General features: G+C 38.9%; 1 protein-coding gene across 1 annotated transcript in view; it reads left to right on the forward strand.

The window, feature by feature from the left end:
* The window catches only part of tacr3a (tachykinin receptor 3a), a 40,160-nt gene that overhangs the window by 8,130 nt on the left and 14,582 nt on the right, over positions 1–17,448 (forward strand). Inside the window, exon 3 of the mRNA XM_051901465.1 lies at positions 409–559. Within this exon, the coding sequence (XP_051757425.1) occupies positions 409–559 (151 nt within the window). The remainder of the gene's footprint in view (positions 1–408; positions 560–17,448) is intronic.

The raw sequence follows: 17,448 nt of genomic DNA on the forward strand, positions 1-17,448 counted from the left end.
AACATTCACAAGTTTTTTGATTGCAGTCCAGAACCTGTATGAGTAATCTGTCAAGTTTGAGATTGCATTATTTCTTCAACTTATTGCAGAACTGTAAGGTTGGATTCAAGACTGAAATTGTGAATAAATTCGAAACCACACTGTTGGATTTGTGCCACAATTTTGACTTGTATTTAGTCTCTGACAGAGTCAGAGTTCTGGCTGTGTCAGATATTTTTGGCCTCATTGGACTTTTCCCAAATTCTCTTGGAGTTAAATACAGTCAGACAAACAACATTCATAAAACAAAAAGTAAGTATCACACAGTGTGCAAGTGATGCTTGCTTAGTGAGTCCCTTGTTTGTCACAGCAAAGGCACTAAGCTTTATCTCTCTCTCTCTCTCTCTCTCTCTCTCTCTCTGTTTACAGGTATCATATCATCGTGGCAATGCTGGTGTATGTTCTGCCTCTGGTGGTCATGGGCATTAACTACACTATTGTGGGGTTGACACTTTGGGGAGGAGAGATTCCTGGTGACTCATCAGACAACTATCAGGGTCAACTGCGAGCCAAAAGAAAGGTAATCAGTTCATGTTTTTAGGGGGTCACTCAGTTTGATTCTAGAGAAGAAGTACAAATGCAGAGAAGTAAAAGAGAATGGAGAGATGTTATAAAAAGCGATCCTCCAAGATCTGGTGGTCGCCAAGGTTTGGGCAGTGAAATTCAAATACTAAATTCAGGTTCCTAGATGTAGATTGATGGAGTGGCTGGAACACACACAAACATCAGAGTAAACACACCACACACTCACATTTAATGGGTCATTAAATGTGGGATCAACAAGATACTAGAGAATGAAGTTCTCTAAAGAAAATGGAAAGGGTTGGATAGTTCAGCAGGTCATTTAGATCACATGTAGGAGGAAGTCGATGAAAGAGTGGGATTAAAAAAAGATTCTGACAGTGATCAACCCAGACAGAGCTGTATTTTACTTAGGGTTTTTACACACAAATACTGCTGGCCATGGTAAAAGAGAAATGGGCTACATGTCTGTCAAACTAATTAAATGTCAACATTTGTTTCTGCTGTGGACATTATAGCAGCATTTGGCAGCACACAAATCTGGCATGTCACTCCGGCCTGTACTGTGTTTATTTATTTATTCTGTGGAACGCAAAAAAAAAAAAAAAAAAATATTTTGAAGAATGTAGTTAACCCATTGAGTTAAAATGCATGGAGAAAAAGCCTTTCTCAGAAATACCTTTTATGTTCCCCAGAAGAAAAAGTCATACAGGTAGAAAGTTATAATGTGTTTTTAGAAGTGACATTAAAAACAGAAGAAGAAAACTGAACCCTCAAAGAAGAATCAATGGACAGATATGCATGCTGTATTTAAAGCATTAAACCGGCGCATCTCATTTGTCTGTAGTGCTCATTAATCAAAGTGATAACATAACCAACACATTCTGCATTTGTTCGTACAGCCCAAGTTCAGATATTTTCAGGACGAGGAAAGGCAGACTTTTCTGACTGAAGAATACTTTAAGGAAGAATATTTGTCTTTTGCCTTTGTCTATTTATGCAAAATGAGTTGTTTTTCATGTTAACATTTCAAATGAAAGGTTCAGCTTGAGGCATTTGCACAGAAAAGCACTTAACAAATTACCATGGTTGATCTATAGCACTCTTTGACGTAGATAATGTTAAACTGATCACGAAAAGTAATCAAAAGCTTCTCATTAGGAAAAAAAAATGGTTTTAGACTAGAAAAAATATTGGGGGCTTTAAACTCAAAAGCCTAGCTCTGCATCCAATTTCCTACTCTTTCACAGTGTGTACTGAAATCAGTGAAAAACAAATTGTTTCTGTAGTTTTACTAGCAGGCTTCCCGTTCACTGATGTGGGAAGCAGCTCTGATCGGCTTTGGTTGGTAACTTAGCTGTCGTCATGACAATCAGAGCTCTATTTTTGTTTTCTGTTGAATTTGCATGAGAATCAACAATCAACTTTAGAGTGTGTGATACATTGTGTCTCTGGGTTGTGAGTCTTATGTTAAAACATTAGTGCCACCTCGATGTGCTCCTCTGTGTACCATGAACGAGAATCCTAGTAAAAAAACTTAGTTAATTAAAGCCAGATGGGCCATTAAGTGAGAATGATGTGACTTACCCAATTGATAAGCTATTTAAGATGTATTAAAATGAAGTGAAAGTGTGAAAAATATTGCAGCTCAACAGAGAACATGCATTTGGGCAGAATCTGGCCTTGCAACCCATTGTAAGGATTTTGACGAGGCTCACTCAGTCTTTGGAATACAGTCGTTCACTGGTTCAATAGGCATTTTATGTATTCTGCATTCCAATCAATAGCATTCAGAGCTCAGTCTGCTGGTTATATGTTTCATTAACGGCTGCTGCGACTGTGCTGGCTTTCCATTTCGATCAACTGCATCTTGCTTGCTCCTTACGGCTGCCCCCTCATCATGTTCCTTCTCTCCATTAGTGGCTGGCATGCTGAATATGTGTATTTGGAGCCAGTTAGATCTTGTGGGTTTCATATGCCCTCAATTTATATGATGTATAAAGGTGATTATGGGAAGCCAGAAGCATGAACATCTTTTTCAGCCTTTAGAAGACCCTCAGTTAAGCCTGGGGACATTTTTATTTTCATTGTCAGTTCAGATGAAACTCTTTGAGAAGCTGGTGGGTGACAAACACTTATCTGTTTGAGGGCTTTGTGTACCATTGAAAAACCAGAAAAAGCAATCCAATAGAGACTTTTTTTTTTAAACATGAGTGAATGATGCGCATAATGGGCAGCCTTGGACTGGAGATGTTAAAAGAACATCTGTTTTATGTAGTATACATTCAGTTTGAAGTAGTGTGAGTGTTCTTCGAAATCTAATTGTAGCAAGCCTTCCCGGTAATGTTTCTAATCATGCATGTAAGATAATCTTACTAACGCTGTATGCTGTTTTTTGATGAAGCTTTGCCTGTTTCCCAAACCAGCTCAATTGCTCACTCTTAAGTAGAACTGATGTGGATAGCACACGTACGTCTCCAAGATGTCAAGGTGTAAAACATCTGTTGTGTACAAGCATCTGATAAACATCTTTTAAAAAGCAGTTTTACGTACATTCTAAATCATAAACATCTTTAAGACATTTTCTAAATGTCTATATAACATCTGACAGGAAATGTCTTAGAGATAAAATGTAGATGAGCAAACGCTTTAAACATACATACTCCCAGATGAAAAATCAAATACACGTGTCCGCAATGTTTGTGATATGTGCAGGGATTGTTATGGGAGCTGTCATGTCCAAAGGTTCTGCACTCTTGCCCCACTATGAAATGTGTGCTGAAATACTGTCAAACATGTAAATTGCATGTTAAGTAACAGTTAAGTAAGTTAAATAACATTATCGAATATTGTAAAGAAGTTATTCCAATTAATTCCAATATTTCTAACCTATATCACCTTTCTTAATCCAGAGCAGAACTCATTGTTACTAAATTAAGTTTTAAGTTCAGTACGGGAGGAGGCCTATATCTATCTATCTATCTATCTATATATATATATATATATATATATATATATATAGTTGCAAAAAAAAGTATGTGAACCACTTGCAGAATCTGTGGAAATGTTAATAATTTTAACAAAATAAGGGAGATAATACAAAATGCATGTTATTTTTTATTTAGTACTGTCCTGACTCCTGGGTAAGATATTTTACATAAAAGATGTTAACATATAATTCACAAGACGAAAAAAAATAGCTGAATTTATTAAAATATCCCCATTCATAAGTGTGTGAACCAATGATTCTTAATACTGTGTCATTACCTGGATGATCTATGACTGTTTTTTTTTTTTTTGGTTTTGTGATGGATGTTCATGAGTCCCTTGTTTGCTCTGAACAGTTAAACTGAGCTCTGTTCTTCGGAAAAAATCTCCAGGTCCTGCAGATTCGTCAGTTTTCTAGCATTTTTTGCATATTTGAACCCTTTACAGCAGTGACTGAATGATTTTGAGATCCGTCTTTTCACACTGAGGACAATTGAGGGACTCAAACACAACTATTAAAAAAGGTTCAAACATTCATTGATGCTCCAGAAAAAAACATGATGCATTAATAGATAGGGGAGTGAAAACTTTTTGAATTTGAAGATCAAGGTAAATTGTATTTAATTTGTCTTCCGGGAAACATGCAAGTATCTTCTGTTGCTTCTGAAGGGCAGTACTAAATGAGAAAAAATGATAATCAAGCAAAATAAGAAAAATTTGGACATCTTCATCCTGTTCAAAATTTTTCACCCCCCGACTCTTAATGCATCGTGTTTCCTTCTGGAGCATCAGTGAATGTTTGAACCTTTTTTAATAGTTGTGTTTGAGTCCCTCAGTTGTCCTCAGTGTGAAAAGATGGATCTCAAAATCATTCAGTCACTGTTGTAAAGGGTTCAAATATGCAAAAGATGGTGGAAAACTGAAAATTTTTTGGGACCTGGAGATTTTTTCTGAAGAACAGAGCTCAGTTTAACTGTTCAGAACAAACAAGAGACTCATAAACAACCATCACAAAACAACAAACAGTTGTAGATCATCCAGGTAATGACACACAGTATTAAGAATCAATCGTTCACAAACTTTTGAACTGGGTCATTTTAATAAATTCAGCTATTTTTTTGTCTTATGGATTATATGTAAAAATCTTTTATGTAAAATATCTTACTCAGGACAGTACTAAATAAAAAATAACACGCATTTTGTATGATCTCTCTTATTTTGTTAAAATTTTGAACATTTTCACAGATTCTGCAAGTGGTTCACATACTTTTTCTTGCAACTGTATATATGTATGTATGTATGTATGTATGTATATATATGTGTGTGTGTGTGTGTGTGTGTGTGTGTGTGTGTGTGTGTGTGATGTGATCTGGGAAAACCCGTCGGATGCCGCAATGGAATGTTTTCAGTAAAGTCAAAAAATAGGTTGAATGTCATTTTTTTTGTCAAAATTGGGTTTTCATTAAATTATCATTCTATAACGTCTTGTCTATCATCTCTGAAAATATCTTGGCAAAATTCGCCTGTTAGGTGCAGAAAAAATAGCGATTTATACTGGCAAGGCTGTCTTTCTCTAACGTTACTGTTTAAGAACACACCCAGGTAAAAAAAAAAAAAAAAAAAAAAAACGGCCATAGCTTTCCCTCTCTTAACACTGCAAAGACAGTTCACCTATCAAAATAAACCACATAACATGTAGAATGAAGGTGTATTAATGCAAATTTCCCACCAGTCCTGAATAAACTACGGCACGCAAAGATTTTTTTCTAATACAACGTTATCGTGAGAAGGCGGAGCACAAGAGAACAATGCAGCTATAATGAACACACTATAGCTCTAATTATGTGTTTATTAGAGGTTGAATTCAAATCAAATACTGCCAAACTGCCCATACTACTTCTGAATAGAATGTCTACTTCATCAAATGTATGAAAATATGGAAATGTATGGTTCAGATCACTCAAATAAATGGAGGCGCCCTTAAATGGTCAGTAATGGAGCTTGGGTGTCATCTAGTGAAAAAGTTTGGTACTGCGCCCAAACAAAATCTCACTGAAAGCTCATTTTTGAAATATTTCAACCTAAAATTTGGAATGTTGACATTTTTGGCTTTTTTTGGCTTTTAATGTTGACATTTTTTTTGCAGTTCAAGAGTAAAACATATTGTAATATATATTATTATAAAATATAAACAATTATATTTGTACATTTTCATAAACTTAAACTTCTATAACTTTTTTTATTTCACTTTCCTAATTTATTTAACTTCTACAATAATCTGACAAGTGTCATCTTTAAAACAAGACCAACCTTAGGTCTATATTCCAAAGCGTTCTTGAATTACAAGTTTGGATAGTGCATTTTCATGTCTATGCGAAAAAAGGGGGTGACAGTTATTTAAACCTGTTTTTCTCAAAAATTCTGTTCCTGAAAATCAGAGCGATCAGCCGACTTCAGATAACCATAACTTTTGTAAAAACAGATTTGGAAAGGGCTCAAATCCAGCTTTCATATGGATGCTGGATAGACATACTAGACATACTGGATAAGAACATCCTGATCTATCAGATCCAACAAAAAAAAAACAAGTTCAAGATGCACTGAATCTGGTAAAATGCATTTAAAGGATTAGTTCACTTTAAAATGAAAATTATCCCATGATTTACTAACCCACAAGCCATCCTAGGTGAATATGACTTTCTTCTTTCAGATGAATACAATCAGAGTTATATTAATAATCACCCTGATGCTCCTAAGCTTTATAATGGCAGTGCATGGAAACCACCTGTTTGAAACTCAAAAAAGTGCATCCATCCATCATAAATGTACTCCACACGGCTCCAGGGGATTAATAAAGGTCTTCTGAAGTGAAGTGATTCATTTGTGTAAGATAAATATCCATATTTAACACGTTATAAAGTAAAACACACAGTTTTCTCACTCTCGCAGTTCAAAGCGGTTATGCTATGTCCTACGCCTTCCGTATTCAGCTTACGAAACAAGTGTAACTGACGCAACTTTTTTGAGTTTTAAACGGGTGGTTTCCGTGCACTGCCATTATAAAGCTTAGGACCAACTCTGATTGTATTCGTCTAAAAGAATAAAGTCATATAGGATGGCTTGAGGGTGAGTAAATCATGGGGTAATTTTCATTTTAAAGTGAACTAATCCTTTAATGTTTGCATATAGTCTGATAAAGAAAATAAAGTAGTTGCTATACTCAAGGAAATTTATTTTAGTATAAAATGTGATTTTTACATATGAGCCTGTTACTCGGTTAATTATATTTAGCAGACTGAATAGGTCCAGTAAATGACACTGTGTCACTCGAACCTGGGCAAGTGGAGTGCAGGCCGGTTAAAATTAACAAAGCTTATTAAAACATGTTATCATCTAATGTAATGGCAAATAGGCTTTCCAACTAATGTAAATCAATATTTACATAGTATAATAGTAATAAATATATCTCTCATGTGTCCCGCATTGTCCTGCAAACTCACATCTATGTCCTGCAACAACTCGTGAAACATAAACTTTGCCATTACAACTTCACACATTGTCACATTAGCTGAAAGCTTTAGGCAGCTGCACTTGACTTCACTTGTAGGATTTAGGCTTCATGGTTCAAATGCCTCACTGAAGCAGTCTGGCACATTTTATGTCTGCCTTCAGGATTACCGAGGCAATGCTTACTTTGGATTGCAAAAAATTGTTAATAACACTAATCTAAGCCTGAGGAAAGTGATCCTGTGAGTTTTGCTCTGATGATTATGGATTGGAAAGCTCAGTTGATGAGTTTACCTCCAGACTCTGATCGTCACAATGGCTGCCCTCACTCTGTTTTCAAGGCACGCTTTTCACTAATTCTTTGGAAGATGTTGTTTATGTGTGTTTGTGTATTTCAGGGTTGGGTCATGATCTGAAAGTTAATGCATGTAGTTTTTTTTTTTTTTTTTAAATAATAATATTAGAGTGTTTTTTAAAACTTAAACCTGGCAGGCAGACATGCAAATTGTGGAAAACGTCTCGATTACGTATGTAACCCTCGTTCCCTGAAGGAGGATGAATTGGGATCTCGCTTGAGAGACCAATCCACTTAGAGTGTAAACTAAACGAGCCAATGTACCTTGGCATGCGAGATTTGCATCTCATGCTCCGCCCCGCAGCGTGGGTATGAATAAGAAGCGAACGCATCGCATATTCAGGTTTTTGCTGAGGAGCCGAGTCGGAGACCCAGCTGCAAGGTGGTGGTACAGCAACTGTGGCGATGGGATGTAACATCTCCATTCCCTCCTTCAGGGAATGAGGGTTACATACGTAACCCCTACATACGTCAGTTGGTCACGTTCGGCGTTACGTTGGAACTGAACCAACAAATTCGGAACCCTACCAAAGCACCACTGTTGCACTCTGTGCAAGCCTCCTAATTCGCCCGCACTAATCAGGCGAAAGATGCGACAGGGCTTACGCAGAGAAGGTCGATCACTGCTGTTCCGCATGACCACACAGTGAGACTATTGGGTAACACTGGGAAAGCGTGCCCTTTCTATTGGAAAAGGAACGCTGTGGAAGCCACATTTTGCCCGTAGGGAGGTATTATGTAGAAGTTACACATACGGACTGGCAGATTAGGGCAGCGCAATTTATGGAAAGTCTGTGGGGCGGCTCCGGACTTGTTAGGGAGGAGACAACACCGACAGAGATGGTAGAGCAGACTCTGCCAAGGGAAAGACACAGTCTTGCTGATAGGGAAGCCGTACCGTGGAAGAATACACATATGGGATTGCCGCAAGGATCACAACATATGGACACCCAGCCTAGCATAGTTTCCACCAATGCATACGAGTGTTAGGCCTGGCGTCGGACGCTGCGCCACGTCTGCCTGCCGAGGGTGATGGAGGAACTCAACAGGGTTTACCAACCGGGGAATTCTACAGGAGCAAATAAGCGCATGTATCTGGTCCATAGAAGGGCAATGGCACAGCAAGCTAACACTAAGTGGGTTCCTCGTGCTCCTGGCCACTCGGGGCGAGTACATGGGAGGATTCCGGCTCTACAAGAAGGCTATAGAATCTAGCAAATGTGTTGGGTGTCGCCCAGCCCGCAGCTCTACATATATCTGTCAGCGAGGCGTCATGTGCCAGCGCCCAGGAAGAAGCAACGCTTCTAGTTGAGTGAGCTCTCAACCCGAGCGGACAGGGCACGCCTTGGGTTTGATACGCCAAGGCGATGACATCCACTATCCAGTGGGCCATCCTCTGCTTGGAGAGAGCCTTTCCCTTCTGCTGGCCTTTGTAACAGATGGGACAGAGCAAAGATAGGGCTGGGTCTGCCTCCTCCAGGGACAGCTCTTGCAGGTTCACCACTTGGTCGCTGAAGGGAGTGATGGGAACCTTGGGCACATATTCAGGCCGGGGTCTCAGGATAACGTAGGAGTTAGCTGGGCCGAATTCCAAGCATGCCTTGTCGACTGAAAAATGCTTGCAGGTCCCCTACCCTCTTGATGGAAGCCAATGCAAACAGGAGTACTGTCTTCATTGACAGTATTTTTAACCCAGCTGACTGCAGATATTCGAAGGAGGGTCTCTGAAGTGCCATGAGCACCAGAAACAAATTCCAAGAGGGTGCAGAGTGAGGGCGAAGAGGATTAAACCTTCTCGCCCCCCTAAGGAGCCTGATGATCAGGTTGTGCCTTCCAACAGACTTACCATCAAATGCGTCATGATGTGCGGCAATGGTGGCAACATGCATGTGGCGAGGGGGGCGTGGTTCAGCGGAGTCGGCAGCGGGAGAGAGAGTCAGGAGACGAACGGTGAGTGAGTGGGTTAAATGCAAATGACGAACACCTGTCTCTTGTTTCAGTAATTGGTGTGGAGAGAGTATATAACACCAGGAGAAACAGGAGTGGGGGAGAGAGAGACGGACTACTGACTGCTGCCCCGCTGGTGATCTACGAGTGAGAGACTTCTGAATGATTTTTGACCGCTTTGTGCCTGTCTGCACCCCTTTTGTTTTGAATTGTGAGAATTAGTGCAAATAAAAAGCAGTCAGTAGTCAAGCCGACCCTGTCCTCTTCCTTCCTGAATACTGAACTTTGCTACAATGCACTTTCAGGGTGAAGGGAGACGGCCTTCGCTCCAACCCTTCTTGCAGTAAGGAAAGCACAGCTCTGATCGGGCATCTCCGGGGGTCTTCTCGGCTCCACTTTAGGGCGTAAGTGCACCTCGTAGAGGGGGCTCTCATAAAGTGATGTTGTCTACCACTGACAGGGGTAGATCGCCTAAGTCCTCCTTCTGGGAACTAGGTCCGGTTGAGCCAATAGGGCGCAACTAGCAAGACCTGCTTCTCATCCTCCCTGACTTTGCACAGTGTCTGTGCAAGAAGGCTCACTAGGGGAAATTCATACTTCCGTAGGCCCCAGGGCCAGCTGTGTGCCAGTGCATCCGTGCCGAGAGTTTGTCCGTACAGACCAGAACATGCTTGCCTTGTAGCGGCACTTTGAGGTGGCCCAGCGCAAGACATAATGCTAGCAACTCGAGGGAGTTGATGTGCCAATGCAGTTAGGGACCCTTCCAAATACCCTGCATTCCCGTTGTACATGGCCCCCTAGCCGGTGACAGAGGCATCCGTGTAACCACAGCATGCCTGGACACTTGTTCTAGGGGAACTCCTACTTGTAGAAAAGAAGGGTCCAACCAAGGGCCAAAGGTTTGGCAACAGTAGGGTAACGGGAACCCGGTGTGCCACGCCCATCTCAGGACTCGGCCTTGAAGCCAGTGTTGAAGCGGCCTCAAATGAAGCAATCTGAACGGCGTTACGGCAGATGCCACATGCCCCAGGAGCCTTTGAAAAAGTTTCAGTTACATCCTGCACCTCTGTAAGGTTTAGCCACGGGGCACTTCTGGACCACCAAGGTGGACATCGTCTGGCTGAGGGCTTGCGCTGTGACTTTAAATTGAGGTCATTCACCGTGCGCAGTTCCTGCATCAATCCCAGCTCAGAACTACCCTCATGCATTATAAGTGCTTTGGACTCATAGACTTGCAGGGTGGCCATCGCATACAGGGCAGAGGGGGCCTGCTAGTGGCACTGCCGCCCCACCATTGAGGGTAGTGAGAGGAAAAAATTTTACACAGATTTTGGCACTTTTGGCGTTCCATATTGGCACCAATATGCTTCCATACTGCCAAAGTTTTACATGCACATCCATTAAAAAAAGCATGGGGTGGGGCAAGGCGGCACAAAGAGAAGGGATTAGTGTAGCCTGCTGTGTGTACCCACACTCAATGAAAGCGCAAACTCTTTCAGGCTGAATGAATAGCAAACTCATGAAAACAGATGTTTGAATGATCTTTAGAGATCGTGACCACCGCTGCAAGCACTGTCACACCAACACCAATCGAAGAGGCTTCTTTCTCGAAGAACAGTAGCTCGTAGAAGAGCACACTCTTAGTCAGGATTGCAGAATTGCTCAGATTTGCGATGCAAACGCCCGTCTCCGGGGGTACCTGCGGGGCGGAGCGTTATCTGCAAATCTCACATGCCAATGTACATTGGCTCATTTAGTTTACACTCTAAGTGGATTGGTCTCTTAAGCGAGATCCCAATTCATCGGTTCAGTTCCGACGTGTAACGTCGAACGTGACCAACTGAAAGGGAACCAGCATACTTTTCCAACAGTGTCTGGGTTGGAAAGTGTAATAGTCTAAAAACCAAATAACCAGATATTTGTCACAGTCATGTCTTGTTTAGTTTCATTATCTTATTCTGTATTGTTTCATTGTCTCTGTCTTTGACTAAGTTTTCATTTGTTACCATGCTTTCTAATTAGTTTTCACCTGTTCCTTGTTCTGTTGATTACCATCCTCTGTGTATTTAAGCCCTTAGTTCCCTCAGTTTATTGTTCACTGTCATATATGTATGTGTATTTTGGTCATTCTTGGTGTTTATTGAAAGGATTCTATCATTCATTCTGCATCATTCTTCGGATCTAAACTACACAGCCCTATGACAATATCCATGGTTAAAACAGTAATGTTCATGTAATGTTCAGTAATGTCATAGAGGTTTCACCTTTTTTAGTCACATATTTTAGGTGTGCAGGTGTAAGTTGAAATTTAGCTACACAGAGTAAATATTCTTATAAGCTCTGTAGGAAATTGGATATGTGAATACATTTAAAGAGAGAGCAAGTGTAACTGTTGTTGTATTTGTTTGTGCTCATTTGTTTACCATCTGACACTGTGAATCAAGTGAATTTGTAAAAGTGTATGTGAAAGCATTCAGCTGAAAACCTATTTAACATTTCTTGAGCATGCTGCGGATAATTATAATCAAAATTTTAGAGCGCAAAGCATCAATCCAGCTCTGCTGGAAGACAATGACTGCTGCCATAGTGTGTTAACTGCAATCACAAAAACCACACTTGTGAAGTTTTGCTTATCTCATCCAAAGCAGAGAGCCAAGTGCCTGAGCCACAGTACTATCACAATCCATTTCCATCCATATTAGCTTTGTGGCTCTTTCATTGGATATCGTCAAATACAAAAGCTTCTTTTGGAACGTAATTTTAACCATTTGCACATAAAGGAACCTAGTACATTCTAAGATAACTAACTCAGTAATTAAAATTGAAATTTTATTATTTAAATAATTTAATTTATACAATTTAAACATTTTTCTTCTTACAAATTAAACAGTTTTCTTTCTTTCTTTCTTTCTTTCTTCAATTGGTTGGAAAGGTTACCTTTTATAATACCTGGTTATTTATCTATGGAGAGGTAAATCGAATTTCTTTTGCCTTTTTCCAGAAACTACTTATTGAATTTAATTTGATGTTGAATCATTTGAAAATCCCTTCTGATTAGTCAATTTACTAAGCCTTTATGCTATTACTGTCTCTAAAAATCACCTAGGCTATCACACATGGAAAAAGTTTTTACATTCATCTGAGATATACACATTAGTAATTAAATTGATTAAAACAACAGTTTATCACCATTGTTACATTAATTTTAAATATGAGATATTTCACATTCTGCAGGCCGGTTGCAGCAAACAGCACATCACTGGCAAATAGTGCAAAGTGAGACACTCAAGCCAGATGCACGAATATTCTGCACAATCAGCCCCTGACAGGCTGTGATCCATTTTCTCCACAGGAGCTGTTTTCGGCAAGACTTCATTTTCTCAAAATAAGTATTCAAAATGACTCCAGCACTGTTTGCTGGAATGAATATATCAATGCACTATTATGGCCAGTGTCACAGCCTTTCTGTTATCTGTCATCTCATTCTACCCGGATCTGCTTTGCAAGTCTATGTGTGAAGGTACTGAAAGCGGTACTGAAAATTGTGTTCTATTTTTCTTCTTTTTTCTGGATATGCGAATCCACCGAGATGCTTTTAGGTTGCAGCTAGTATTTATTTTATTTTGAATGGATTTAATTTGTATATTAAACAATAAGCCAAAAAAGCAAATGTTGATCTGCTGGTGATTGGATGGTGTCAAGCTCCAAACAAGGACTAAAATGCACCATAAATGTATATATTTTGTGTCCTTTTTCGAGCATGGCAATGTAAATCAATGTCGCAATGGCAATGTAAATTCCTCGTATGCAAAACAGAAGCTCAGTCAGTCTGTCTAAAATATCCCTGGGGGTTTCACAAAAGCAAGAAAACAATGCAAGTTGGAACATATGTGTGAGTAAATGATGACTACTTTTATTGTTGGCTGAATTATTCCTTTATCCGGGTAACATATGCCAAAGACATCGGTTGTGACTAAAATGAAGTTTATGAAGTTAATTCAGCTGTTTATAATGCATGTCTGAGCTAGAAACGTTTATCTAATTTTCTGACGCGTGTTGATGTGATGGGCCTTCTGTGCATTGATATATTTTGACAGCAGTGATTTAAATTTTATCAATAGATCATGGATAGATATCTTTCTAAACTCTGATTCTATATATTGGAAGAAGTTATGTTACTGATAATGACATTGTAAAAGGTGATGAGGTTTCAGTTCACATGCTGGTGTTTGAAAATACCACGATTCCTCTGTCAAGCAACCATTTGCTGAATCAATATTGATTAGGAGGAGAGTAAGTGTGTCTGCTGAAGAGTGAGTTTATTTGCCTTACTGACAGTCTGAGGTGAATAAACTCCCAGTTGTCAAATTTGTCAGCTTGTTAAAGTATGCAGTTCAGTTACTCAGCAAGTAAGGATGATTATTATTGGTTTTAATTTTCATGTATGCCACTGATGTGGAATATAGCGTGTGGTTTACTCTTTCACAGCTGTGTATTTATTAAAATATTTAATCATGACAACTCTCAGAATAGTTTTAACATGTTAGCAGAGCAAATATGGATGTGCTAATAATAGGTACTGCTGTGAGCATGTGAGATATGCTGCTGCTGCATGAATAGACATACATAAATCCCGTAGCAGGTGGAGCTGGGGGAGGTGGAGGGTTTCAGAGAACAACAGACTATTTAAATGTTGAGCAAATAAACGTTGAGCAAGCAATCTCATTGGCTGAAGAAGTCAATCAGCTTGTAGCAATGATATGATTGCTTGCTGATTGCATGTAAATGACCTATCAGTCTGCGCTATATAGAGTTTCATGACTGAACTAGATATTTAACCATCCATAAAACTAGATTGTCACCTCAAAATTGTGTACAATATTAAGATTTGTTTTAAGAGAATACATAATTAAGTCATAATTTATAATTAATTGTACTATTTATTATTATTTAGGGTGGCACAGTGGCTCAGTGGGTAGCACTGTTGCCTCACAGCAAGGAACCAGGAGGCTATTCTGTGTGGAGTTTGCATGTGGGTTTCCTCCGGCTGCTCTGGTTTCCCCCAAAATCCATAAAACATGAAGTATAGGTGAATTGGAGACGCTAAATTGTCCGTGGGTGTGAATGCATGTGTGTGTGAGCCCCAAGCCATGTAATGGGGAGGGTTGGAGAAAGACCTGGCGACCTACCCTGGAAAAATCATCCCATTGAAAATTCATTAGCAGTCTTTCGCGTATGGCAAGATATTGCCCATAGAATTATCAAGAGTCGGATATGACTGAAATGGTTAATGAATGAATAAAATGATTATTTAAATAGTTATTTTTTAATTATGAATAATTTTATATTTTATGTTTAAAACAAAATAATTAAGCAAAATGCAGCAAAATATAATTTCAAATAATATGGTTAGGACTGAAAGAGGTAGTGACCCTGTGGCATTGCGTCTTTGAGTTCATCTCCTGTTTGACCTTCTAAACAGAGTTTTGCATAGTAATTTGCATTTCTACTTCCTCATGTTGACAGAGAGCAAAACCCTTGGTTGCTCACCCATCACGAGATGCTGATCCAGATCTGTCTCTTTTTTTTTTTTTTTAAATGCCACCCCACAAAGGTTTTTGAATAATTCATATATAACTCTAGAAGGACTACATATATTTTCAAACTCAATTAGTTGGTGGGTTGCATTAACAGCTGCCGCTTATTGACTTCACCCCTAATCCTGTATTAAATAGTCTGGTTTTGGGTTAACTTGATGCTTTGATTCTTATGGGTGTTTTTATATTCTAGTTAAAATGGTATGCATTGTTTGGGCAACCCAGTCTCATTGAAAATATGTGGAAATGTCTGATGAGTGGCGCTAAAAGTTTAATCCTCTATGTTGATGGCTATTAATCTATTAATCCTTTAAGTTGCTGGCTATTCAGAACTTCTACTAGCCAAAAAAAATAAAAAAAAAAAAATATATATATATATATATAAACCAGATTATGAAAGTTACAGCTTAGATTTAAATATATTTATTATTAAATCTGATTCTGAATCATTGTATTGCTTTTCAGCTTTGCGATACCATTCAAATAAAATAAAATGGAAAAACAAAATTCTCTGTGACTGTAGCAATAAAGACGCTAGGGTGCTTTTGCCCAAAAGTCTTGAGTATTCGGCATTTATGAGAACGGGATGGAAAAAGTGGCCTTTTAATTGTCTGACATCTCAGGCCACCAGGCGCGTCATTCTGTACTTGCGTTCTCAAGTTCAAGGTGGCCGTCCAAAACAGGGAATCTAATCACAATATAGGCAAAAGTTGAACAAAGTGGCATCAATGAGTTATTTGCTTCAGCAAAAAAAAAAAAAAAAAAAAAAAAATTGCTGAAGCAAATATGCCATTTTAGCTCTTTTATCGAGATCCGTGTTTCACGAGGCTCGTACCTGAGCGATGACTGATGTACCAGGTAAGTTACCGAACAATTTCAAAACATCAGAAAAGCCATACAAATGGACCTGCTTATGTGATGCAAAGGTCAGTATGTATTAGTATATAAATTATAAATATGTTTTGAGGTCATAATGTAGTATTGTGCAAGGAACTGTCAAAAAGTCTTTAATCGCCAATCTGCTCCTAATCATAATTTCTGCGAAAAAAGTCCTGAAAGGGTGTTTTACTGCCTCTGGTGTTCTTTTCAGCTGGAATCAGCCTTGAATTGTGTACAACGATACATTTTTTTGTTTGTTTGTTTTTTTCCCCCCAAAATGTATGTAGATGTTTTTCCAATGAGTTGTATTTGGGGTTAGTTTCATAGATTTGGGGTGTTTGGTGGTTCACAGTTTTTCTGTGTGTGTGTGTTTGTTGAAGTGGCCTGCCACTTGAAAAGTTGTAGAGCCACTAGTCAGATACTAGTCAACCATTGACGCCATCCTATTAGATAGTGACGTAAACCTGACATAATGAATATAAAAATGTTCACCCGTTGTTAGGAACTGAAATTTCTTTCTTTTTTTTTCTTTTCTTGAACTTGGTTTGAGTGCTATCTTTGTTGTCTCTCTGGACTTGTCTCTCTTATGATCCATATCAGCGTATTGATCAGCACTTTATGTCTGCCCATTGACCATTCTTCATTCTACAACCTCAAAAAAGATCTCCAATCTCTATTTGCCACAGTCTCTATTCAAGCGCCAATCACCAAAAGGACTTCTATTTCAGTTAGAGTGCCCTTGTCTTTTCTCAATCTTTGAATTGAAGAGACAGGGCGAGATAAGAGAAAACAAAAGAGATATGCTGTTGTGGTGCCAAACTCAGTGTGCTTCCTTCAGCTCTCAGTATGCAGAAGCTTTCGCCTGGAGACGTATCAGGAGAGAAACACTGGCTTGAAGGTGAGCGTGAATGGCAATCATATAAGCTTTCCTTTTACCCCAGGACACCTTCTCACTTCCACCTTCTGCTGAACTGTTGATCAGGCACTATATCTGTCTGTGTCTTTGAAATTTGGTAGGGAATAATCTTAATTCAAAAAAAAAAAAAAAAAGCCAGGTATTTGGGGATGGAATACTGATGAAATGTCCATAGAAAAATCATAATATAAGTTCTTTGAAGAATCTGAAGTCCAAAATTATATATGTATTTTATGTGTGATTCATGTAATATTTCTGAACATGTTAATGGCATAACTTTAACAGACAGTGTCTGTGAAACACAGTCCTTTGATCTTTCCTTTGATGATTTGTTTCACAGTTAATCATTTATGAAGGACTGGCATTATATTTGCTATATGCTCATTATAGCATGCTTTTCTGCACGTCCTGATTTTGCAAAGTTAGATGTGTTCCTGGGTCAAAATATTTTGTTGATCCTGGAACAACATTCCAGTCTGAAAATTTAGTCCTATCCCTACCCCTAAACCTAACCCTACCCATACCCAAGTTATCTCTAAAATTAGAGAAAATTGAAAGGTGAATAAGAATGGTGCAGCAGGCCCTAACTCTGGTTGTAAGCCTAAACTTGACATAAACTGGAAACTTGTCCCTCAAACATGTTGTTCCAGGATCAACAAATATGTTGATTCAGGAACATGTAGCACTTTCTACTGCTA

The sequence above is a fragment of the Ctenopharyngodon idella genome, chromosome 1 (genome assembly GCF_019924925.1).
Source record: "Ctenopharyngodon idella isolate HZGC_01 chromosome 1, HZGC01, whole genome shotgun sequence".
NCBI classification, from domain to species: Eukaryota; Metazoa; Chordata; class Actinopteri; order Cypriniformes; family Xenocyprididae; genus Ctenopharyngodon; species Ctenopharyngodon idella.